Source organism: Neodiprion virginianus, chromosome 7, assembly GCF_021901495.1.
Source record: "Neodiprion virginianus isolate iyNeoVirg1 chromosome 7, iyNeoVirg1.1, whole genome shotgun sequence".
Taxonomy (NCBI): domain Eukaryota; kingdom Metazoa; phylum Arthropoda; class Insecta; order Hymenoptera; family Diprionidae; genus Neodiprion; species Neodiprion virginianus.
Window position 1 is genome coordinate 2,448,862 of NC_060883.1, and position 25,627 is coordinate 2,474,488.

The 25,627-nt window shown below is 40.2% G+C and overlaps 2 protein-coding genes across 3 annotated transcripts; both read left to right on the plus strand.

Moving 5' to 3' along the window:
- The first annotated feature begins 5,483 nt into the window (after positions 1 to 5,483).
- Positions 5,484 to 9,392, plus strand: LOC124308884 (hemolymph lipopolysaccharide-binding protein-like). Of its 2 annotated transcripts, none has more exons than XM_046772041.1 (4): positions 5,484 to 5,612; positions 7,835 to 8,036; positions 8,407 to 8,455; positions 8,539 to 9,392. In XM_046772041.1, the coding sequence occupies exons 2-4, from the start codon at positions 7,958 to 7,960 to the stop codon at positions 8,945 to 8,947; spliced, it is 537 nt and encodes a 178-aa protein (XP_046627997.1). In that variant the 5' UTR covers positions 5,484 to 5,612; positions 7,835 to 7,957; the 3' UTR covers positions 8,948 to 9,392. The 2 variants fall into 2 exon arrangements, with proteins under 2 accessions (XP_046627997.1, XP_046627998.1); XM_046772042.1 differs by having other exon boundaries at positions 5,519 to 5,612; positions 7,838 to 8,036.
- A 5,507-nt stretch (positions 9,393 to 14,899) lies between these two features.
- On the plus strand, positions 14,900 to 16,145 carry LOC124308433 (hemolymph lipopolysaccharide-binding protein-like). Its single transcript, XM_046771138.1, has 3 exons — positions 14,900 to 15,043; positions 15,414 to 15,462; positions 15,546 to 16,145. The coding sequence occupies exons 1-3, from the start codon at positions 14,965 to 14,967 to the stop codon at positions 15,952 to 15,954; spliced, it is 537 nt and encodes a 178-aa protein (XP_046627094.1). The 5' UTR covers positions 14,900 to 14,964; the 3' UTR covers positions 15,955 to 16,145.
- Positions 16,146 to 25,627: the final 9,482 nt, after the last annotated feature.

The window sequence follows — 25,627 nt, forward strand, 5'->3', positions numbered from 1 at the left end:
AGACATTGGTAACAATCGAGTCTCACCTAATTTCCAAAAAATATTTACAAGTAGTATTTTTGTGTAGAAAGGTCTGGGTTTTCCGCTGCAAATAGACTGCATTTTTAAAAAACCACGTAAATCTAACGTCAGTTGAGAAATCATTTTTATATCTCAGCTGCATCTTCTTTCACGTTTGAAGATACATATTATTATATTCGGTTAACGGTACGAGTTATGTATTAAACATATGTACAGAAATTACATAAGGTGCGCATAGGAACAACTGTATATCATCATCCTTTGATTAACTTCTTCGACTATGTTTCTCACCCTTTGCATGTTTACCCTGCATCTATTTAGATAGCATTATTTTTGTCGATCCGATGGAGTTAGATTGACCCTGCTGAATTTGGCCCAAATGAATTTGCGTATTTGAAAAGTATCGGCGTCCAGACGGACTCGTGTGAAAATTTCAGTCTGTTCCCGTTCGTTATTCCACAGGCATAATAATGTTCGACTCTACCTTCTCTGGGTACACGCGATTAGCTATGGTGACATCAGTTTTTGTCGTCCTTACGTACCGACCGCTTGCCGATTTTAGTCGCGCGTGCAAGGTTGGACGCAGAGAGCACTGCCTGACGGTTAATTTATCTCGTCCATTTTCGATTACGAAAAGTCCCGTATGGCTATCGGTCTTTACGTATCTTCGGTCAACGGCCTGTGTCAGCGTTGGGATACGATGTTGCTTAATGGCCGTTTTATCTTGGCTCTTCCTTACCTACCGAGCATCAAATTGCGACGCACACATGCCTCTTCATCGAGCCTTGCCGTTTAATTAATTAGCGCTGGATATGGATGGATGAATGGATGGATGGGGGAAATTTTGATACCGGGTCGACAGGGTGTAGCTCGATCTCTCGGCCCTAAAACTTCTCTCTGCTTCGTATCAAGATGTTAACTCAGCTCCTCCGCGTACTAGCGTATTACTTATACACATCGGTGTGCCGGTGTGCAAAATGTAAATACATGGGGGAATTACCTACCCTTTGGTGGTGGGAGATGCCGGGTTTGGTAGCCGGTACAAGTTAGAATACCGTAACGAACTAGGCGTTGCAGAATAAATAGAGCAGCTTCGTGAGCTTACGAAGTGAACAAACAAGCAGCAATGTTAAAAGATGATGAAAAACGCTTGGATGGCAATTCGCGTCTGAATTTTCAAGCCCGAAAGAGGACTGCCTTTACAATAACGTCGATTGTCGCAGCAGCATCATTCGTTTCTTTACTTCAAGTTTCGCTACCAATGAAATCGGAACTTGTCGCTTTGGGAACTTTTCAAATTCGGAATTTCACCAAGCCCAAAAATTTAATATTACCTCCGGCTATCGCGTCTGACACGTAACGTGGAGAGACTCGTCGTTGACGGTGTTTTTCCACGAGTGGTAAAACTCGCTGCCGCACAACGGCGGCGATTTCTGGCCATTCGTGACTTCGGAAACGGGGGTGGAGGACAAAGCACTCGGTCACGGGTCGGCGACGAGACGGTTTGAGCAAGAGGGCCGAGGGCTATTTCACCCCGGCGCTCTTTTGCCTCCTCTCGTCGCCGATCGAGATTAGCCGCGTAAATATACTTCGCTTCCTGTTCCCGGTCCGCCTTCCACTCTCCCTCTCGACCTTCCGACCGCCTTTCAAACCCTCTCGCACAGATTGGCTAATTTTCTTGCCGTTCGTTCGTTCGTGGCTCGCGTGAAAAAACCCTGAAAATCGATAAGTCTCGCAGTTTTTTTGGCGATTTTGGAAAAGAAAAAAACAACGCTAGCCGGAAAAACAGTTTTTTACAAAAATCTCGATCTATCGGTCTGTTCAAAAAACTCCCGCGACGATCCAGAAAACGCATGAGTACAAAAATTGGAAAGCTGAATGTTTTGGAAGTAAAATTCTGAAGTACGATAAATTTATCCATTTTTTTTCTTAAATAAATATATATATAAACTGGAGAAAAACGTGATCTTTTATTTAGAAAAAGTAATAAAGAGGAAAAATTTGCATACGTTTGTCGGTAAAACATCGAAAATCGATTTATTTCCGGCAGAACCGGAAAGTTCCAATTAAACGGAATATGGAAATTTTTCACGCTCATCATTTGATTGTAAAATCCTGTAAGTTTCAAATTTTTGTACTCAGCCGTTTCCAAGATCATCGCGGAAGTTTTTTGGACAGACCGATAGATCGAGATTTTTCTAAAAACCTGTTCTTCAGATTTTAAAAGTACATAAACGCGAGGATTCGCTGAAACTAGAAACTAGAAACCAATAATTTTCTCATGTCACCGAAAGTGACGAACGGTAAAAGCTTATCGAGATGATCGAAAACACAATCCACGTGGATTGATTCGATCTGCAAACCGGATATCCGGTCGACTCGAGCCTCGAGGTAGGGTTTTTAATTAAACCGATGAAATCACGTAGTTCGGAGTTTGATCGGCCGTGCACACATCCGATTTCCGCAGCTGCGGATCGGTTTTAAAGTTAGTCGCCGAAGTTCCTCGACTTCCGGAAGTCCTTTCCGACCCCCCCCCCCCCCCCCCCCCAACCGTTCGCCCTTCTCATCCTTTCATCCGCCGCGTTACGCGAGATTCCTGGAGTAGCAAGTAACTCGATCATGACCGGAAGATGAAAGAAAAGAAAATAAAAAATTATAAGAAGAAATAAAAAAAAAAAAAAGGGTCTAGTTGTTCAATTACGCGAGGCTTTGAGAGCCAGGAAGCTTGCGGGTTTCTCTTTCAGTTTCACACCGTCGTACTTATTTCAATACTTTATAATATTTTCGTTTCGCTCAATCTTTTCTCTCCTTTCAATTAATTTTCCTTCGTTCTACCTTGTACAACGAAATGTCGGAAATTTAAATTAATCTTGAATATCTCGCTTTTCGCGAGCGAGCATTTTTACCTCCGAATTTACAAACGCGGCGCATTTTAGGCAGTCGCGGTCACGCTAACGACGGAGACATTGAAAAGCGGAGGGAAAAAAAATGAATAAATAAATTAAAAAAAGAAAAAAAAATGAAATAAAATAAAAGTAAAAGGCGAATGGCGATGGCACTCCCGGTCATTTGCAGCCGGTATTCAGAGGGCGTCGTTACTCAGTGTTTATACGCCAGCTCGCTACGATATTTATTCGTATAAAAATAAATGGCTCAAGCTGTTTCGCTCCTTGGTAAGTATACCTCGTTTTTAGCGGGGTCAGAGTCTTAAATTCCAAAAAAATTCGTCCTCGTCTTCTTCGTCTCGTTTCGATCCTCGTCAAAAAACCGTAAATCACACGTCGCCTCGCCTCGAGACCGAGAGGAAATATCAGAAATCAATCGACAGCGTTTAACCTCATTAAATCGAAACAGACGAGATAAAATTTCTCAATCATTTTTATAATCACCTATCCACGATATTCCGGCAATATTCACGAATCGACTGCAGTTTGTTATCGAGTTTCGTTTAATTGGCGAATCGGAATCACGTTGGACGAATACCAATGCGTACCCACAGGAATTATTGTTACTATTATTATTATTATTATTGTTGTTGCTGTTGTTTTTTTTTTCATTATTATCATGACTATTATTATTGTTGTTATCAACATCGTTATTATTCACCCGTCCGAATGACGAGCGTATGTCAAAAATCGTGTCCATCTCCTCGCTTGCAGAGAGAGGCCACCGAACGGGGAGGCGAAATAGTTGGGAAATTGAAAAACGAATTGAGCGGAGGGAGAAAATAAACTGTCCGGAGGATGAGAGAAAAATTTACCTCTGAAACTGACGCCGATTATATATTTCACCGTCGAGTGGTGTAAGCGTAGAAAAACGATAGGCAAATAAAAAAAATATTGTATCCTTTTTTTTTTTTCTTTTTAACAAAAAAGTGTCAGTTTTGAACATGAGTGTAACTTAAAATTGAACGAAACAATTTTTTTTATACACTTTTGTTAATTAATGAGATACTGGCGAAGATTTGACTTCGGTGGACATTATAAAAGCATGAGAATGTTATGGAAAATCGATATTACCGATCTGCAAAGAGAAAAACGAATTTGAAAAACATATTTTCGTGTCGTGTCGAAAATTGCAACGTGTTGCAGATAATTTAGGGTGAAAAGAAAATTCCTCTTTTTAAAAGCGGAGTCGTAGGGAAAAATTGATTTTCGTATCGAAAAATTGCATCCGCCTGCGAAACATCAGGTTCGTGACTTTATAACGGACAATAATTTCAATGGGGGGTTAACGATGCAGTTGCGTCACGGAACTGCGGGATACGGGTTGAAATCTCGTTCGTTTCGCCATTTTCACCAGGCAGGCAGACGGCCAGGCTGTGACGAACTTGTGACGCGGTCGTGCGATATATTGATTTTCGCAAATTAATTTTGCGGAAAACTGCATCACGCTGCTGCTGATGCACACTTGACGAGAGAGAGAGAGAGAGAGAGAGAGAGAGAGAGAGAGAGAGAGAGAGAGAGAGAGAGAGAGAGAAATAGATTGTGAGAGAATTGAATGCGTTTCACCATTCGGCACTGATTTCAACTGCAAGGAACCCTCGTTACGCAGCTGCTATTTTCAATAATTCCCGTGATGGTCGTAAATTATTCAAATTCTTCATACGTTATTAGAAATTGCTATTGAAAGAATTATGATGAAATTTTTACGAAGCAATATTCATAATATATTCGTAATTTTATACTCTAAAACTTGATGGTTAAAAGTTGGAACGCTTTTTTTCCCTGAAACTAATGATTTGAGAAAACGAATTGAACATTATATCCATGCAAAGGAATGGAATGTATGGATACAAGATAAGAACTGTGATGAATATGATGGATAGATAAAATAAGTCGTAAGGATATTGTCAGAGGAAAAATATGCGGATAGTAAAAAAAACTTGTACAATAATATTTAAAAGAGCCGTGAACGACGGAATTTTCGGAGTTTTGATTCGTTGGGGATGAAAGCCATGAAATTTCAGGATCAATATACTATAATATAAAGAGTTCCCTGCTTCACATCGAGTTCAAAGTTATCGTATGTCTCGAATGATCCTCGTGGACTTTTGTCAGCGTCGAATTTGAATCGTCGGTAATCCAAGAATCACGGCGCGCTTTATTTTCATCGCAAGTCTCTGCCTTTCACTGGGACTCCTGCAGCATCGGACAAACGCGTATAACGACGGTAAGTAGTCCGAGTCAACGATTCGTCACGCTTCTACCCGAATCATATTTTCATCGATTTTACAACGACGATTTCATACTCGAACGTGGGGCGAGAATGAATTTTTGATCAAAGTAGACAACATTTCTGTAGCTCATTCGCTTTATCGAAGATTGTTGATATCTCGTTGTTCGTATCGGTGAATTTTCCGGAACGGCTTTCTCGGACACGAAATTGAATCGCACGTCAAGTCGATTTCGCAATCGCTGAAGTAATTCGACACGACATTACAGCCGTTCCGCAATTCGACAGTTCATTAATTCTCGCGTATTATGCGGTCGGTGATGGGATTCGATCCGTATAAGAAATTCACCGTCGTTACATTTTTCAGCATTCTGCCTGTTGCGTGGCGAGCCGGTAACAGAGAGGGACGATTACACGTAAGCCTAAAGTTTCGATTTCAAATTAAAACTCTCAAGTTTGGCCCGATTTTTCCGCGTCTGTAATCTCAAATTTTTTACTCCAAGTATTCTTATACACGCCTTTCGATATAATTCACAGTACGTACAGTTTGACCCGTTGATCTTTCAAAATTTGGCCAAATTTGTTTATTCCCCAATCAAATTGATAGTTTGATAATTTGTTAGTTTCGGCATTGGAACAGACGACTGCGATTTTCCGTAAAAAAAAAAAAAATTCCATCTATTCTACTCACCCAAGGATGGGAGACAACATTCATAATTTGTCTTCTTTTGGAAAAAGAAACTAAAAACACCAATGATATTAAATGTGAACGTATACCTTGTCTATAAAGTTTCGAATCAATCTAAAATCGAATTGGAAAAAAAAAAAGAATGAAAGTCAGTGAACAATTCACGTCCATTCAAGCAATGCGTAAACATTTCGGTCAATCGAGGTCAAATTTTTGGCTATTATCTTTAACAACCTGGAACATTTTTCACGTTACACGACGGAAACATAACGAGCTGAATTAATTAATTTATTCGGCAAAATGTTAGATTGCAAGCGAAGTGAATTACGGAACGAGGCAGCGCGCGACTGGAAGAATTTGAATTTCAAAAATGTCAATAAAAAAAGCATTCTTCTCTCGACGCGCCCTTTATGCCGTTACACGTTAACCGTTTAGCCGAGCAAACTGCCGCCGTTGGTTTGTCGTTGTAAATACAGGGATAGGCGGGATGCTAAACCCGGCCAACTGCCGTCAGAGGGGTGGATTCTTCCCTCGTTTCTCTTCTTTCCCCCCCCCACGATCATGACCAAGGCCGTATCTCGGATGTAACGCGTGGCATATTTATATTTTCTGAAAGTTTCATATTAAATTTACGACAGTCCTTTGCCGCTGCATTTTATGATTTCACCCACCCTCAAAATACATTCTACGAAAAATCTTCCTCCTTATGACTTTTTCATAACGCGTTGACTCGGATGAGAGACTGGGGACTATAAGTATTAAATAAATATTGCTCAATTTGGACAAAATGTAAACGATTAAATTTATATGGGCGAAAAAATATGTATACTTATATACGAGTATATATGTATATATATATTGGGGTGGTATTCATTCGAGGTTGAAGAAATTTCGATTCGTTCGCCCCCCAGAATAGCTTGATATAAGAAAGAAGATAAAAGAGTCTCTCTTTAAGATCAGATTTCTATTTCAATGGGAAGGGGTGCCACTTTGGACCAACTTTTGAATGGAGTGGTGTTGAAATTTCGAATTTGAAACTTAAAGTAAAGAAATCTAGCTTTGACGAATTATCAAAGTTTCGAATTGACCGAAACCCGACGCTCAAAGTTCCGATAGGGCAAAATTCGGACAATTCAAAGTTTCGAAAGTGCGGTAGTGAGAATATTTAAAAATCTGAAACATCGATATTCTGAATGTTTGAAGATTTTCAAAACACCCAAATTAACTTTCATCGTTTGAGATACAAAACATTCCGTTTTCGCAATCAAACATTTTCACGCAAAATTTGGAGTCAACGGTCGGATTTTTCTATTTTATGAATGTTTTTTTCTATTACTCTCATCGTTTTTTTTCTGTTTACTGACCTGTTAAAAAGCCATTATAATACATACTACATCTCCAATTTAATGACTGATTTAAAAAAAAATTGTCTCTCTAGTTCTGAATCACACTCGCGATGCTTGTCAAAATTTTTTAATATTTATACAATTTCATGTACTTTTATGTATTTACATATTATATCCGAACAGGATCGCCGACCAGCTGTAGCGTTTATTGCGAACTTTCCAAAAGAACAAGTAATTCTCACCTATCGGACGCGATTTGATTGTTTTTGTGAAGCATCGGTGATAATTTTCTGGTCAGAAGTTTCATCGTCGTGACCTTTCACACCGTTCAAGTATTTTTCTTAACGCGTCCGGAGAATGACGGTTTACTGAACGTTGCGTAACAGCGATCGTGAATTTTCCCCTCACAGAAAATTAATCTTTAATATTATTTATTCCAATTTGTGTTTGAATTTATTTTCCTAGCCAATCTGAGGAATCGCAGAAGGAAATAATTGCGTTCATTACTGCAATAATTACGTTCGTTCCAATCAGGTTACCTCCTTGGTTTTTTTTTCTCATTAAGGGTTAAATAGAAATTTTGTATTTCTGTTTTTTCAACCAGTAGCCGGGAGCCGGATATAAAAAGAATTCACTGCTCAGCATTGAATTCAAAGTCGTTATTGCTCGTCTGATTCGCATGGACTTTTGTCAGCGTCGAATTTGAATCGTCGGTAATCCAAGAATCATGATGCGCTTTATTTTCATCGCAATTCTCTGCCTTTCACTGGGACTCCTGCAACATCGGACAAACGCGCATGACGACGGTAAGTAGTACGAGTCAACGATTCGTCACGCATCTACCCGAATCATATTTTCATCGATTTTACAACGACGGTTTCATACTCGAACGTGGGGTGAGAATGAATTTTTGATCGAAGTAGACAACATTTCTGTAGCTTATTCGCTTTATCGAAGATTGTTGATATCTCGTTGTTCGTATCGGTGAATTTTCCGGAACGGCTTTCTCGGATGTGAAATTGAATCGCTCGTCAAGTTGATTTCCCATTCGCTGAAGTAATTCGACACGACATTACAGCGGTTTCGCTGTTCGACAGTTCATTAATTCTCACGTATTATGCGGTCGGTGATGGGATTCGATCCGCATAAGAAATTCACCGTCGTTAAATTTTGCAGCATATTGCCTGTTGCGTGGCGAGCCGGTACCAAAGAGGGACGATTACACGTAAGCCCAACGTTTCGATTTCAAATAAAAACACTCAAGTTCGGTCCGACTTCTTTGCATTCTCACTCCCGACTTCGTCGCAGGTACTTTCCCGGTGTCGGTGGCTACAAGCTTAATCGCGAGAAAAAGACGTGGTTCGATGCCCGCGTGGCCTGCGAAGAAGACGGCGGCCATCTCGCCGTCATCAACAGTCCCGACGAGGCCCATTCCATAGTCGTCTTGTTCAAGCAAGCGGAGGAGATCCACGGCTTCCTGGACGTCGCCTTCTGCGGTTTTCACGACCTTTTCCGGGAGGGCGAGTTTCTCACCATTCACGGACAGTCGCTTGAACGGGCTGGCTTTGACATCTGGCACGAATCTCAACCCAACGACATCGACAACTCCCAAAATTGCGGGGGAGTTCACTACGGTGGTACATTCAATGATCTCCGCTGCGACGATCTGTACGAATTTATATGCGAACTCCCCGACGTTGATGAAAATGATGCGTAATCTTATAACCGCGTCGTATTGATCTCGTGAAAATAATGATAATGCGACTCGAATACGATACTTTACTCACGCGTCGAACATCGGGCCTCAAAAAGCAAAGCGAAAAGTCTAATATAATTCACGGTTCACACGGTGAAACCTGTTTATCATTCACAATTTACCCGAACTTGTTATCTTCGATATTAAATCCATAATTTGACGAAACTTATGTTTTGTGATTGTTAAATTTACACCTCTTCGTTTATCCCGAAATTCGACCAGCCGATTTCTATTCAGCGTATTAAATATTCCATCCAATTGTTTTCTGAAATCAATTATGATATGGTGGTCGGTAAAAGATCCTGTTTGTCGAAATCTCTGCGATAAAATCTTCAGGATAAAATTCCCCCATGTAGGCGTATAATAATATTCGGACAGGGAATAATTGAATAAATAGATAAATGGATATTTGTTTAACGTGATTTGATTAATAAACGTAGGTATAACAATACCGGGCGAGGGGTATTTTGAAAAAGTACATCCGGGATGAGAACCTTATGAAAGAGATGAAAAGTAACGTGGAAAAATAACGAGCAATGACAAAAAAAAAAAAAAAAAAAAGAAGAAGAAAAACAAAAAATCGTTGGCTATTATTTTTCCTCCTCGTCGTTGTAATCGACGCGCGGCTGCAATTCGTGCAGAAATGAGTTCCGGATGCGGTTAATCATCTCACCGCACTAATTGTCAGGCTGCAGTCGCGAGCATTGTCGATGCTCGGCATTCAGAACCTCGAGTTGGCTAATTGCTACAGCAGTTTTTGAAATCCACGGGAAACTCGCTGTCACGTGAAAACTCTGTTCTCCTCACTTTTTCTCTCCCTATATGTATAAATAGAGTTTTCATATTACCGTTCGTACGACCGGAGGTGAAAATATTCGCCATCCCAATTGTTTTTTTTTCTTCTTCCACATCCTGCGATATTCCGCGAGTCCATTAAACCTAGGATTTTTAATTGGAATTATTATTCCTCGCCGAAAAACGAAGGGATCGTTCGTTATTCAGAATATCCGGCGGTAATTAGCGACGTGAATAAATTGACGGACAGGCTTATTATTAGATTTCAAGGGGCTTATTTAATTCATTTCATTTGTTTACTTTGTCAATTATCGATACCGCCGCATATCCCGCGTTTACCTACCGATTTTCTCCTTGCCTTCTACAATTACTCCAAAAAACTCGAAAATCTCCAGTCTTACAATTCATCGTTAGTTCAATGCCCCGTGTATTTTTCCCGGGCCATATAATAAAGTTTCCGATTTTCAATGTCATATCGTTTTAATTATGCGATCTCCTTCCCTCGAATTTGAACATAGTTGGACTATTTTTTTTTTTTTGTTTCTTCTTTTGTCATAATTATCTATGAATATTTTGACTAATTTTTTACAAATTCCGAACTGTTTCGTACGATATTTTCAACAACGCTTCTAAGGCTATAAAACTTGAATTTGACTTGTAAAAGTTGTCTCGATATTATTTCTTCTTCTTTAAATTATTCTTTTTTAACAATTTAAAACCGCGATGTCGACAATGTGGAATAATTTTTTTCACACACTTCTCAAGAAGCTCGATGTAAAAATTTTAACGTCGTTGATAAGCTCGTGTCGAGATTTCAAAGGTAAATAAAAAAATTAAAATAAAAAAAAATAAAAATTGTCTTACTATCATTCGTGAACCGTTGGTTGATAATACATGATAAGCTGTTCTACCCAAGCAGTTTATTAACGAGAGAGAGCGGCCTGGAAGAAGGATGAGAAAAAGACGAGCAGCTGAACGTAAAGATGGGAACAAAGAAAAATAAACGTAAGGAAAATAAAAAGACATTAATATAGAAAAAAAAATAAATAAAAATAAACTAGCAGGAAAAGCCAAAAATAAGGGGACACGGATAATGATGATGAGGAAAGTGGAAGTACTCAAGACAAAAGAGACCCCTGCTTCCGGCTATGACTTTATTATGACAATGAGTTGACTCGAGGGGAGATAAGTGCAGGGATACATCATCCCTTAATGGTAGTTACCTACGGGAATATAAGTATTGTACACGCGATGCGTGGCTCGTTACTGCCTGACTTGACCAGCCTTTTGAATTTTTATTATTTCACCCCCTCGGCCGTTTTTGCTCTTTGACTATTATTTTTCCTCGTCGAAATTCGAACGTTTGTTTTTCTCGTATCGAGTGATTTCGCGACGGAAGGAGAGGTTTTCATATTGGAGATAAGAATGGTGGAGATTATATTTTTTATAAATTTTTGGTACTCCACGTCGGTGCCGAGATACAGGAAATTGGAACTCAAACTTTGCACCGTATTGAACGAGATTTACAAATTTTAGGAGGGGATATTTTTCATTTGTATAAACCGTTTTTACGCGTTCATTGTTTTTACTTTTTATCATCTTTGGTGATACAGGAAAAGTATCGGTTTTGGTCGAAAATCACTCGTTTTGATTTCAACGAATCTTCACATTTTTCAATCTCTAGAATCCGAATAATAGGTTTTTAGAAAAATGACGGGCTGTCCAAAAAACTCTTGCGATGATCTCGGAAACGGCTCGATGAACAAATTTAAAACTTACAAGATTACAATCAAATGATGGGCATGAAAAATTGTCACGAAGCGGTTAATTTGAACTTCCGGTTCTACCGGAAATAAATCGATTTTCAATGTTTAACCGACAAACATATTCCTCCTTATCACTTTTTCTAAATGAACGATTATGTTTATCCCGGTTTATATATTTACTTTTAAAGAAACTTATAAATTTTTAGTCTTCTAAGGTTTTGTTTCTTAATATTTCTTCTAAAACTTTTTCATTTGTCTGCCAAGTTCTATCAGTTTTAGATGTTTCACTCGACCGTTTTCGAAATCATCACCTTCACGATGATAAAAAAAGTATCGCCAAAAAATTGTTCTTCCGACTTGTTTGTTAAGATTCGGGCAATCGTAAGGATCTGAAAAATCTCAATCGTCCTCCAGTACAACGATTTTCCTTTAGGAATTCCATTTGTCAATGGGAATTTTTATTTATTTTTTTCTTCAAAAACCTTCTAGCTTTTCCGAGGCTCTCTTTTTTGCGCGAATGTCTTTCCTGTTGGATACTTTTTTGTTATTCTCTCCTCTTTGGAACGCGGTATTCACGTATCATGTTCCGAATCCCACGGCAGCTAAGAAAACATCCAGAATACGTATCTAAGCTGAGAAAATTACGTCGAGGGAAGGGGAGCCCTTCTATGTTATACGACCTGGATCCCTTGCACGCGTCGTCAATATTTACTCCCGAGGAAATGGACGCGGATGTACAACGTATATTCACAGGGTACGGGGCTTCGACGCATTTTCATCGATTCTATTTTTTCTTTTTTTTTTTTTCTTTCACTTTTACTCCCATTTCTCCGTATTTTCATTTTCATGGACACGTAATACGCGCCTTTCATTCTTTCCTTTAATTCATTTTATTTAGACATTTCATGTTTGCGTCTATTTTACTTTTACATTCCTGCATTATATTTGTCTATTTACTTTTCCCTATCTACTAGTTTATCCAGAGTTCTGTCTCTTATCTCCTACGTTCTAAGTTCAGTGTTAATATTAACCCTCTACTCATTTACTAATCTATCTTATAACTTATTCATATATTTTTCTCTTTACCGTTTACTGTTCTATAAGTAAGCTGCACCCACAGAATTACAGGCTCACCTAGAGAGAGGTTTTGTATCGTTGCCTCGGTCTCCCATTCTCTGGTACACAATAAAGCCGAAAGTCCCGCAGTTTGTCGGGATAAAGACGTACTCGTTAATTACCCACCCCAATTTTGCTTCTCTAACCGTCACGTTGCTTAGCACGAGACCGGTTAACTTTTTCCATAATACCGCGTTATTTAATCGCGTTATTCAGACTTGTTTTAGTTTATTCGTCCGTTTTTTTTTTGTCCCCCTCTGTAACGAAACCCAATTATCAAAACGCGAGTTTTTCATTTTAGTTGTACAATAAATAGATGATTTTTTTACTAGGGTCGGCTCCAAAATTGATTTCATGCACAATTTATGGTGTAAAGTTTTGACAAAATCAAATAGAAATGTTTTTCATATTATTTCAACTGAATTGACCAGATCATTTTTGTATTTAATCAATTTCGAGCAACATTTTTTTATTTCCATTGTCGTTCCGTTCATAAATTTGTGAAATGGGTTGGCCTGTCTTTTTTCGTTTGGACGTTTCTGCGTTTACTCGAAAAAAGAAAGACAGTTTTGAACAGATTTGTTTCTTCACTCAAAAATAACAAGATTATCGGAATCCTTGTTTTTTTTCTATCTTTTTTCTCCAGGTTGAGAAACCAAGAAACTTATCAATTGCATTCTCATTCGTCTTTTTTTTACATTGTATCACCGAAAATATAAGAGTGGACTTTCACTCCCACCCCTTGTGCGTTGAAGATGACAAAAAAAAAAAAAAATAAGAAAAAGCAAAAAGTAAACCGAAGAAAAAAAGAGATGTAGAAACCATATCCACTTTTATGAAATCCCTTTGAAATCGCATCGAGTATAATGGAGGGTCGAGGTTTACGAGAGAGCGAAAAAAAGAGAGGGAGGGAGCAAGTAACGTTGAGGGGGATGAAGGAAAAAAGTGCGAGGAAGGGAGAAAACGATATGCGAAGGGACGTGTGAAGAAAAGTTGGAGAAGAATAATAAGGCTGTACATCACTTTGCAGGATCTGTCGCAGCAGCTAGTGACAGCAGCGACTCACAATCAGACTCAGACTCGGGGTTCGGTACGTGACGTAACCGCAAACACCGCACCTAGTCTATGGGGATGTCATGCACAGTGGCGGGGGAAGGGGAAAAAGGGAGAAAAATGGAAAGGGAACGAGGGGTGAGAAGAGGGTTTTCCTTTCAATTAATCAAAGGTGTTTGAAAGTATCTTGAATTTTTTATTCCTGCTCGTCACCTTAATTTTTATCTACTTTTTCCCCCCTCTTTAAAGATTTCTTGTTAACGCATATTGTTTCTTTTTTTTTCTTTTTTTTTTGTTCTTGTGGTTTTTTTCGAGCTGTCTACAGCGATGTTTTAAATAGCATAGCAAAATGGTGAACTGAAAATGTGACAGGGTAGGAATAAAATATAATAATGACGATACGTATACACGTATGTAGTTTCATTGAGAGGTATAGTGAAGGGAGAGGCAGAGGAGAAAAGGCAGTATAGGGAGCAAAAATTGTAGGAGAATCGAGAGATGCAGGATAAAAAAAAAGGAGAGAGAACGTAAAGAAGCGAAAGAGCGAAAGCCTCGAACCGAGGTATTTCTAGATTATGAAAATGAAACTTTGATGAATTACCAGTTGAAAAAATTGAGCACCCTCCTCGATCTTATATCAACGAACGAATATCGGAGGGCTCAGAATTTGAGAGGGAAACATGAATTATAGCTGCGTTAAACTATAAACATATAGACATGCGTCTTACGGATGTACATATTATATTCCGTACGAACTCGCGATTCGTTTTGGCGTTTATTGCGGACTTTCCAAGAGAACGCAAAAGTAATTCTCACCTATCGGACGCGATTTGATTGTTTTTGTGAAGCATCGGTGATAATTTTCTGGTCAGAAGTTTCATCGTCGTGACCTTTCACACCGTTCAAGTATTTTTCTTAACGCGTCTGGAGAATGACGGTTTACTCAAAGTTGCGTAACAGCGATCGTAAATTTTCTCCTCACAGAAAATTAATCTTTAATATTATTTATTCCAATTTGTTTTTGAATTTATTTTCCTAGTCAATCTAAGGAATTCCAAATGGAAAATAACTGCCTTCATTACTGCAACGAAGACGTTCGTTCCAATCAGGTTATCTTCTTGGGTCTATTTTATCAGGGGTTAAAGATCAATTTTTTGTTTTCCGTATCAGTAACGTTATCTTATTGCTCGACTGATCCGCATGGACTTTTGTCAGCGTCGAATTTGAATCGTCGGTAATCCAAGAATCATGATGCGCTTTATTTTTATCGCAACTCTCTGCCTTTCACTGGAACTCCTGCAACATCGGACAAACGCGCATGACGACGGTAAGTAGTACGAGTCAACGATTCGTCACGCTTCTACCCGAATCGTATTTTCATCGATTTTACAACGACGATTTCATACTCGAACGTGGGGCGAGAATGAATTTTTGATCGAAGTAGACAACATTTATGTAGCTTATTCGCTTTATCGAAGATTGTTGATATCTCGTTGTTCGTATCGGTGAATTTTCCGGAACGGCTTTCTCGGATGTGAAATTGAATCGCTCGTCAAGTTGATTTCCCATTCGCTGAAGTAATTCGACACGACATTACAGCGGTTTCGCTGTTCGACAGTTCATTAATTCTCGCGTATTATACGGTCGGTGATTGGATTCGATCAGCATAAAAAATTCACCGTCGTTACATTTTGCAGCACCTTGCCTGTTGCGTGGCGAGCCGGTACGAAAGAGGGACGATTACACGTAAGCCTAACGTTTCGATTTCAAATAAAAACACTCAAGTTCGGTCCGACTTCTTTGCATTCTCACTCCCGACTTCGTCGCAGGTACTTTCCCGGTGTCGGTGGATACAAGTTTCATCACGTGAACAAAACGTGGTTCGATGCGCGCTTGGTCTGCGAAGAAGAAGGCGGCCACCTCGTCATCATCAACAGCGCTGACGAGGCCCAGGCCATAATTTCGGTGTTCAAGCGAGCAAAGAAGATCCACGGCTTCCGGGACGTTGCCTTTTGCGGTTTTCATGATCTTTTCCGGGAGGGCGAGTATCTCACTATTCACGGACAGTCGCTGGAACAGGCTGGCTATGCGATCTGGAATAAAAGAGAATCCAATAATTTCGACAACGATCAAAATTGTGGGGGAATACACTTCCGTGGTACTTTACACGACCTCAAATGCCACTCACCTCTCGAATTTGTATGCGAACGTCCTTATACTGCAGATTATTCCTTATAATGATCTCAAGGAAACACTAATAATCCGATTTAAATACGATATTTCATTTACAACCTCGACAATTGGGCCTCAAAAATCCAAACGAAACGTCTAATAGGCGTTCTAATGTAATTCATAGTATCCACATAGCATAACCTGTTCATCTATCTCAATTGACCCGAACTTGTTTATTTCGAAATTAAACCGTTCATTTGATACAACTAATTTTTTGTTTTATTGATCTTAAACGTGCACCTGATCGTTTATTTCGACATTGGGGGAGCCGATTTTTTTTCTCCATATGGAAAATTCCATCTTTTTGGTTTACCCAAGGGTGAGGAGATAACTGTCATCATTTTCTCTCGGAATCAAACTATGATTTTTTTATAAATTTTCAGGTCATTCTTCAAACGAGTTGCGAATGAAATCGATGCAAAATTCGAAGCTCAAACCATTCACTCGCAAATCGAATACAAAGACAAAACATCGTCGACCCGTGACGGGGAATTTTCCGCTTTCTGCCTTTGCTCCGCTGTTCGTTCATTATTCGTTAACGTCGTCACTATTTACGTAACCGTTATTACTATCACTGCTATTGTCATTATAAAACGTATATACGTTGTTTGAGGAGGCAATATGCATGATAAGGCAATATTACGTCGAGTTGGCGATATTACGCCGTCGCGTAGATCCCTTTTGCCTATCTTGTTGCCGTTCCGCTTTGCAGCGATAGATGGTGGAATTGAAGGAAAAAGTACGCACACAAGTGAAAATTGTGTATCTTTGCACAGGGAAGAATCTTATTAAGGTTCAATTTATTATTTACGGAAATATAATACGAAAGCGCGAGTATAAGCTGCGACAACGGCGCGCGGCTAAAGTTGACGATATTCGTCGTCTATTCGCTTATTGTTCCGTTTATTGCACTTTATTTGCACGTTACGTCTCGTTTTCTGCATCAGAGTGCAGTAATCCGGTTTTCAACATCTGTGCGAAAAACACTTTTCTCTATTTTCTCTATCTTTTCGCGATGACTGAGAGTGAAAAAAAATTCATCGTTACTCGTGAGTTTTTCTAAAATACCTAGATGCTTTGACGTGAAGAATTATTGGTGGTATTACAATCAAATACAGGAAAATACTGAAAATGTCAGTTTTCTCTTATGGGAACTAGAAATAATTTTTCGAGGTAACAAGTTTACTTTTTTTTTTTGTCGAAAAACGGAATTGGCTCGAGCGACTTTTTTCTACATTACATTTTTCTTCGATTCGAATTCTGGAATGGAAAATCTGAATATGTCATGGAATTTTTTTTCCAAAAATTTGTGGCCACCCTGATACATTATGCCCCAAAAAAATCTGTCTCTCTCTTCTTGAAAAAGTGGAAGGGTATTCGAACCCGGTCCCGTATTACGAGCAATAGGTGCACTGAGAAAAATTTCATTTGTTACAGTAACTAGAAAAATTCCGTAAAACAGGTATTGTTGAAAAAACTGTTTGAACATTATTGGAATTAGGAAAAACGAGGTACGCGTAACCATTTTGCGCTATTGCCGATCCTTTTTTAGCAATTGCAACGCAATTTCTCTCAGCGCGGTGGTCGCCAACGCGTGACGGGGGTGTAATTCAAACGCGGCAAGGTACGACGATGATCCGAATCCCAGAGCCGACGTGGCGTCGTCTGGCTGACGATGAGCATTACGGCGACAATGGGACGCTAACCACCGTTGCTGCACCAACAACGAGGACAATGAGCCGTAGAGCGAGAATATTCCTCTCTTCCCCTTTCCCCTTTACCTTTCCACCATCCGCATTCAGTCACTCGTGCAACAGAAGCAGCGAGCGCCGAGGATGGGTGGTTGGGTATTTATCTGGCCTACATAGTGAGCGCGTCTTCTTCACGGGCCATCATACTTAGGAGCGAACGGAGGAACGGGCGAACGTTCCGTTTTCCATTGTTCCCCCGTTCGACTCGAAGTGCCTTCTGGTTCTTGACGCGGGACTTCACCGAGTCTGATGATTTCAATACTCACCGCGTGGCGTCGCTTCCGTCGCGACGCTTCTCCGTCAGAGATTATGGATTATTACTAGATATCTTATGTGAAAAATCGATCTCTGGTACGATTGGGAATCGGACGTGTGAAAATAGATTTTACCAAAAATTGAAGCGTGAAAGATCGATTTTGTTAAAATCGATATTTTTAGCTCACGTGTCTCGAAAATGGCAAACTCCATATTAAGCGAATGACCAAAATCTCGAATGGCAGATGCAACACGGGTCTCAAATGTACTTTCTTAAATTCTATCTTGATTCTCTCTCTCTCCCTCTCTCTCTTGGTATTACAACGATTTTGCGGATCATCGTCATTGAGAATATAAGGTGCCAGTGTCAAATCTACAATTATATTGTTTTGGTCGAATCGCAAATTTTGGCCGATTTAAGTTAGTTAGTTCTAGCAGTAGTATATTTTCACGTGCCTCGGTGTGGTGAAATTTTTCATTGTTTTGTTGCCACAGAACTCGAAAGCATGTAGAAGAATCGATTTCACCTCATGAAAATCGATTATCTCGAAAATCGAAGGTTGGAGAATCGATACAAAAGATCCATTTTATCGCTAAAAAGATCGACTCTTCTAATGATCTATTCAGAATCGAAAATCTCTAATTCTTAATGTTTATGGCCATGATTTAAGCGTTCCGCGTCGACCTGATACACATTTTTTCCTTATTATCTTCTATCCATTCTTGGTTCTGATATCGGTGTTACTTCTTTGGAACGGCGATGAATTTATCCAGACGTGAAATTGTTTCAGCTTCACAAAACGATTGGAAAGGCTTTCATTGTCAAGCTCAGAGATGTTCTTTTTGTCGGACAAGGTATCTACTATGTTGAATATAGTAGATTCTGAAAAAATAAACCAAAAACATCACAGATTTCGAGAGCTTTAAGTCGGTTCGGAATGGAATACCTTCTATCTCGGTATTTGATATATCTTGTACATCTCTGTACCTACATTCGTCATGGTTTAATTAATTCCCTACGTATCACTGCTGGGATTTCTCGATGCGTGGGTACAGATGAATACCGTTCAGTCAGTCAGAAGATAGACATCCAGAACAGATTAACCTACCGCGGTGAACATTATGGAGTAACAATTCGTATTCAATTTAAACATCCGTCACGCGTGACCAATGCTGTCCAGTAAACTAAAAATTATGGGACCAAACAAAAAATCATGATGAGAAATTATGGCTTCGATGGTGGAAAGCTGAATATCTGGAACAAGCGAAACGGGACTGAAAAACCATCAACACTGGATAAAATATATCTGAAATTGCGAAATCGAATCGAGAGGGATCGCAAGTCACATTGTTCAACATCGTTGGCTAAGTATATTGGGAACAGTTATCGATTGTCCGACGAATCGTTCGAGGTACCAAAAAACCGATGTTTGACAGAGGCTTCTCACCCACCTGACCCGAGGAGCCAAGTGGCTCGTGACAGCTCGTTCCTTGGGTTATTAAAACGGGATCTCGAGCGGAGAATTAGAGAGGCTGTAACGCAGACAGTTGGCTGGTTGGTAGGGAGGGAGGGAGGGAGGAGCCGAGGAGTCGTCGAGGCGATGTCAGAGAGCTGATTTAATTGCGAGGGAGACGATAACTGCTGTCGGTTCAAGAATATGAGACCGTGCAACGGAGAGAGAGAGAGAGAGAGAGAGAGGGAGAGAGAAGCAATTGGACAATTGACTCGACTCGATTCGATCTCTGGGTTCCAATTCAACTCGGCGCTGTTCGTGATGCTGAATTATAACGACGACGTGAATCCAGATGCTCGGCTTCTCTGCCGCCTGGAAGATAGGCTGATTGATGCTCGTGTCTCAGAACCGTGGCGCCTGATGGATCGATTCGTTTCTTCAATTTCTAACCGCGGTCTTCGAACGATTCGGCGTTCGGTAATAACGAACACTCTTGCAACAGAGCCTCCCACGGAGGACGACACGCGTCTGACTTCTTTCGGCATTTGATCGAATCTCAGCATCCACGATGAGGGGTAACACCACTGTGAAAACGTGAAAATATGACCATTTTTTATCATTAATATTAAATACTTTATTAATTATAAAATATTAATATTTAACGAAACATTACGAGAAAGAAATAAATAAAAAACGATTTTTGAAAAATCCCTCAACCATCTAAGGATACGAGGTCGAGCCGTAGAAAAAAAAAGCTGTGGGTACATGTGACGAGCGTCTGACAAGCTTCGATTCTTTCGCACTGTTGAAACTCGTCCAAATATCATTTGAACCATTCGGTGAAAATATTTGAAAAGCTGTGAACTGTGAAGAGAAAAATTCTTTAAACGTGTCGACTGTGGTCAAGACATTGACAAGTTTTGTGAACATGTTGTACTTGAAAATTACTCGACTTATCGATCAAGTTCACCAAGCATCCGGTGACGAATGATTCGAGTATTACCATTACTGGACCATGACCCAGAATTCGTTTGAATCGTTTGTTGGTTGGAGCGAAATTCTTCTTACGAATCTTTGGATCCGATATTTTATTTCGGCCCTTTCACCCCTGATCAAAGGACGGGCAATTCATGCCGGTAATCCCAGACGTAGGTTGAAAAATTCTTCTTATCTGAGCAGGGTCAATTGTTTGGATAACATACATTCGCTTGCTCGACGGAATGCTACGAAATCCTTTTCCGACTGGGTTGGTTTCGTTCCGTCTTTTGTCGTCGGGTTGTTTTGCTTCTATCTCTTATTATTCCATCTTCCTTTTTTCCCTCCCCCTCGCCCCGGCCGATAGTATTAGGGGGATAAATAAATGCGGGTCGTTTATCGGAGCCTCCTCTGATACAATATCGCGGCATTTATCTGCAGACAAACTCCGCCCCGCCGAATTGGTCTTGTTTATTTTTGGAATCCAGAGCCAAAGAAACGGCAGAAATTCATCCTTCATTAGTACCGCAAAGCGTTCCGTTTCTTCTTCTTCTTCTTCTTCTTCTTCTTCTTCTTCTTGGATCACCCTGGGACACGAACCCTGATCCCAGCCTCATTATCTTCCGTTATTTCTGGCCGCCGTTTGAATATGAAATTCGACGTCGCAACCTCCGCAAGGGGGGAATATTTTTATCGAATACCGTATCCGTGGCACTCGTTCGTCCCTCGCAACTTCGACGACGATTATGTCGGATTATGACCCTTCGATCTGAGCCAAGCACCCCGCGATATATACCGTCAATAAACGCGCCGGTTAACAATCGATTATTTCACCTCTCGAACGATACGAATGATGATCCTCTCTTTCACCGACGTGACCCACATAACTCAGGGCCCCACGCTACCTTAACTAGATAATAAAACGAACCGCGGTTAATGGACAAACAATCGTTATCGTTCACCTCGCGATCCGCAGGACGCGACTCATCGTGAAATATAAAAATCTGAATTCGTCTCGAATCACCGTTTCATTCGATATCTCGCAAGCTTGACTGTGTTGAGAGTCAGGCCTTTGTTAATTGGGAAATCATTTGGAACGAGTTAAAGTCACTTGGAGTAAGTTGGAATCACTGTTCAAGCCTGAACTTTCACCCACGTGAAATCACTGGGAACTGTTCGAGGTATCTTGTCATTCTATGAACGTTCGATTCGACGTCTGAACTTTGGAGAAAAATTTGTATCCAGTCACCACGATCAAGTCGAGCAAACAAACTTTTTCCTGTCGTACCTTGGTTTCTTACAAGTCTGAGATCAACAGCTGGTTAAGTTCAGTGAAAACCTCAGTATCATTAAATACCGAAGGTACGAAGAAAATCTCTCTTCCTCTTCGTCGTTATTTTGGCAACTGAGATGAGAACATGGAAAATAAGACTAAATAGAAAACGAAGAAGCACAGCGGAGTAAAATAAGGGACCGGCTTACGAAAAGGGGGGTAGAAAAAAGGACGGATATCGCGTGTGGTTGTTCCACGCTCCGACGAAGGTTTAGAAGAAGCGACGTTTCCCCTTCTCAAGGGCGAGGAATAAGCTGGCGGTTTGGTGCGCGGTTGTATCTATTAATCTGGCGTGGTTCAACGATCCGTATATATATATATATATACACGGACGTAACCGGGGCTCATGTTGGATTAGATCCATACCTCGCAGCGTGGAAGCCGAGGCAGCAGCAACTCTTCGGCTGACCACGCGCACTTGAGTGTCCAACAAGGTATAGTGCCGAGCAACGCTCAAGGGGAACTTTTCTCGTTATTATTTTCCGCTTTCTGCGGCCGCAGATTTCCTCCGCTTCTTTTTCTCCCCTTCTCATCCCCCCCTTTTTTTTATTCTTACTTTACCGGGCAGCCAGACCGTGACACAGACTCCTTGATCGGTTCTTCAACCTCCTTTACTCGTTCTCTGGTCAAGTGCTTAAGGAGGGGGGTTCAGCTTGGACGGTTTGAAATCATATCTATTTTTAGGAGTTTTTTTAGAAAAAAATTCTAACATGTTTTTGGAACTACGAATCATAAAGCCTTCAAACTGAAATTGCTTCAAGTGTTTTCATTTTCTTGAAAAAAAAAATCAAAAAATCATAAAAATAGATATGATTTTAAACGGTACAAACCGTAATCGTGGTACATTTAAAAATATTGAATACTTGTTTTCTCATGCGCTGATTCAGCCGTTCAAGGGGGAAAAAATCAACCCTTAGGCCTACCCCAACAAATAAGGGATGCGACCCTTGAGGGTAGAACATTGCGCATATTATCGTCTGGCGATGGCGAATATTGTCTAATTAGTTTTATCACCAAATTTAATCTCATCAACGACGGGTTGTAAAAATTTGATTTATAGCGAGTCAACTTTAGGGGCGTTTCTGACTCCTTAACATTCCGAATTGGATCGAGTTCGATATTAATTTTCTATGAAAATAAGGATCGTACGAAACGGTTTTTTTTCCACCGAAAGTAAAAAATTCTTCTTCTTTCCGTCAAGTCCGATTCTCTTCGTCGTGATATTCTTTTCTTTTCAGTCGGGCAAAATTTCCTTTCATTGATTTAATTGATAACCACCCTTGTTCGGAGCAATGTTTCTCTCGGAGCGGCGGGAGGCTCGGCGAGAAATATTAAAAACGGGAGGGCAGATAGAGAGGGCGGAAAATCGGGGGATGGAACCCGCTGTGAGACACGGGGAATAATATCACTCGAGATGGGAATGAAAGGGGCGACTCTGCCTAAGACGAGACGGAGCGGAATGAAGGGAAATATAAGAAGCTTCTTCATTTTCATTAATAAAACATCTTGCAGCTGGATCAGAGGGATGAGGGGGAGGAGAGAGAATACCACCCCCACCCCAACCCCCAAAACTCGACTTCTACCCGGCCGCGGTTTGTGACTATTTCTGAATAACAACGACATGCAAAGCAGCTGATGTAGTATAAACCGCGTGCCTTTTCTTTACTCTCCCCCCTTCCTTCCTTCCTTCCTTCCTTCGCTTTCCTTTCCTTCGCTCGGGAATTCCTCCTGCCCTCTTTTACTCCCCCTTGTATTTTCATCCTACCTCTTATGAATTTCCCCGTTTTTTCTTATCTTCCTTTTCTTTTCGCTTTTCATCCTGTTGTTCTCATTTTCTAACGTTTTTTTTTGTATTCCTCTTCTTCGACGTCTTTCTTTTTTTTTTTCATTTCTCCTCGCTACCCTCCTCCGCTGGGGGTAATTCCATGCGAACCCAACCAACGTATGACCCTCGCTATTATTGATTATGGACAAAAGAAAAATTCTGCAACTGTCATCATTTTTCGTTTAAAAAAAAAAAAAAAAAAACAACGGAAGTCACGGAGGAGAGACACTTAATTTCAATCGTCGAATTTTACGCGTATTAAACTTTTCTGTAGAATGAAATGATATTGAACTTGTGGTATATTATACACTGATCGTGAATCTCTGACGGATTGTTGAAAATTAAACTTGAATTCTCTATCAACATGTTATATAAATTGTTCACAAGTTTACAACAAAAATATTTCGATCAACATTCTTTAATTATCATAATGAAATAAATTCACGGGTCAGCTTGTAGTCAACTGCAATTTGACAAGCTTCATCAACTGGGTAGAAATTCACATTGAAATCTAAATTATACGTTGTAAAAACGGCCCAAGATCACCAGTGTTCTGTAATTTTAACTTTTCCAAACACCAAACCTCTACTCGAATCGTTTATGTGTGCAAAGCAGCTCGTCACAGCCTCCGTCACTATAGTACTTACAATTAGTAAAGATACAATAATCATTGCCGGACATTTTTTAAACTGTTTTTTTTTTCTCCTTTCTAACCTTAGATTTTTTACGGACCGGTCGATTCAGCCTTATAAAAACCGTCGACCTGCGAGTCTAGGAGAGGTCGAACGAGTCTCGCAAGGGATGAAGAGAGGGCGGGAGGGAGGGAGGGAGGGATTTTATCGGTGGCGGTATATCATGGGAGACTAGTATCGAGTCGAGTGGCGGAGAAGGAGGAGGAGGAGAAGGAGGAGGAGGAGGGAAGGGGGCGGAGGCAATGAATCTGTCGATTAATAAATTGTCAGTCGATAAAGTTGAAGCTGCAGCAGCGTCGGCCTGAGTCGAGGATAACGGGGTGTATCGAGTGTGAGGCATACCTACACTACCTACATATATCTATCGTATATACGGCTTTCGGGACAGATACGGATTTTAGAGGGTACTTGGAGGAGGTGGAGAGGTGTAACCTACCCCTTCACCTCCCCCGCCCCTCGCGCCTTCCCCTCGTTGATGCAGCTCTCGATCTTGGATCGCGCGGACCGTCGATCCGACCGATCCTCATAAATGTCCCACCCAAGTGTCGATTCTTCGACGACGATAGATATACCGTGGCTTAGAAGAGGCGGAGGGCTCTGTCTTTATTTCCAACGTTTACGACCGAGGCGGATTATCTCTACGCGATACTCTTCTTGTCTCGGAATTTTGCGTTTTATAATTTAAGGGGTTACATTGGGTTGCGAAATTTAGGAAAATCCATTAGAAAAGATAATAAAATTTTTCATTCGACAATAGTACAACGCGTCGTGAATATTTTTAGGAGAGAGAGAGCCTTTGAAAATTATTCTGATTAGGGTCGAGCGTACGTCGTTCTTTTCGCAAAACTATATTTTTCAGGTCGGTAGGCACGATTTCTCAAAAACTGACGTACCTATCTATTGAAATTTTGTAATGTGATTGGAAAATGGATTGTTTTTTTCGTAGATCAAAACTTGTTTTACAAGGCAATACGAAATGGAAAAAAAAATGGAAAAATGACCATTACTGCAAAAAATTTCTGCTGAGTATTCGACTAATGTATTGCTACAAGAAAAGAAATAGTTTTCAAGTCACTTATTGAAAAAAAACGGTATTTGTTCTGAGGAATGAAGTAGGAAATTTTGTGAAAAAATTAACCATGTATTTTTATCAAAATATTTTATTTCCATTGCTATTTAAACAATTTTCATTTAAGATTTGGAGAAAAACCAAACCACTTGCACGGTGCCAAGTAAGGGTTAAAGTTCTACGAAGAAATGAGATGGATTCCGGTAAAAAGTCTCGAGTCGGTAACCCGACATAGCGCTGAAAACACTTTAAGAATCGCAGTTAATCATCAAGAGTTCCGAAAATGGAAATGTCATTTTCGGACATTTGTAGAAAACGGGGAGAA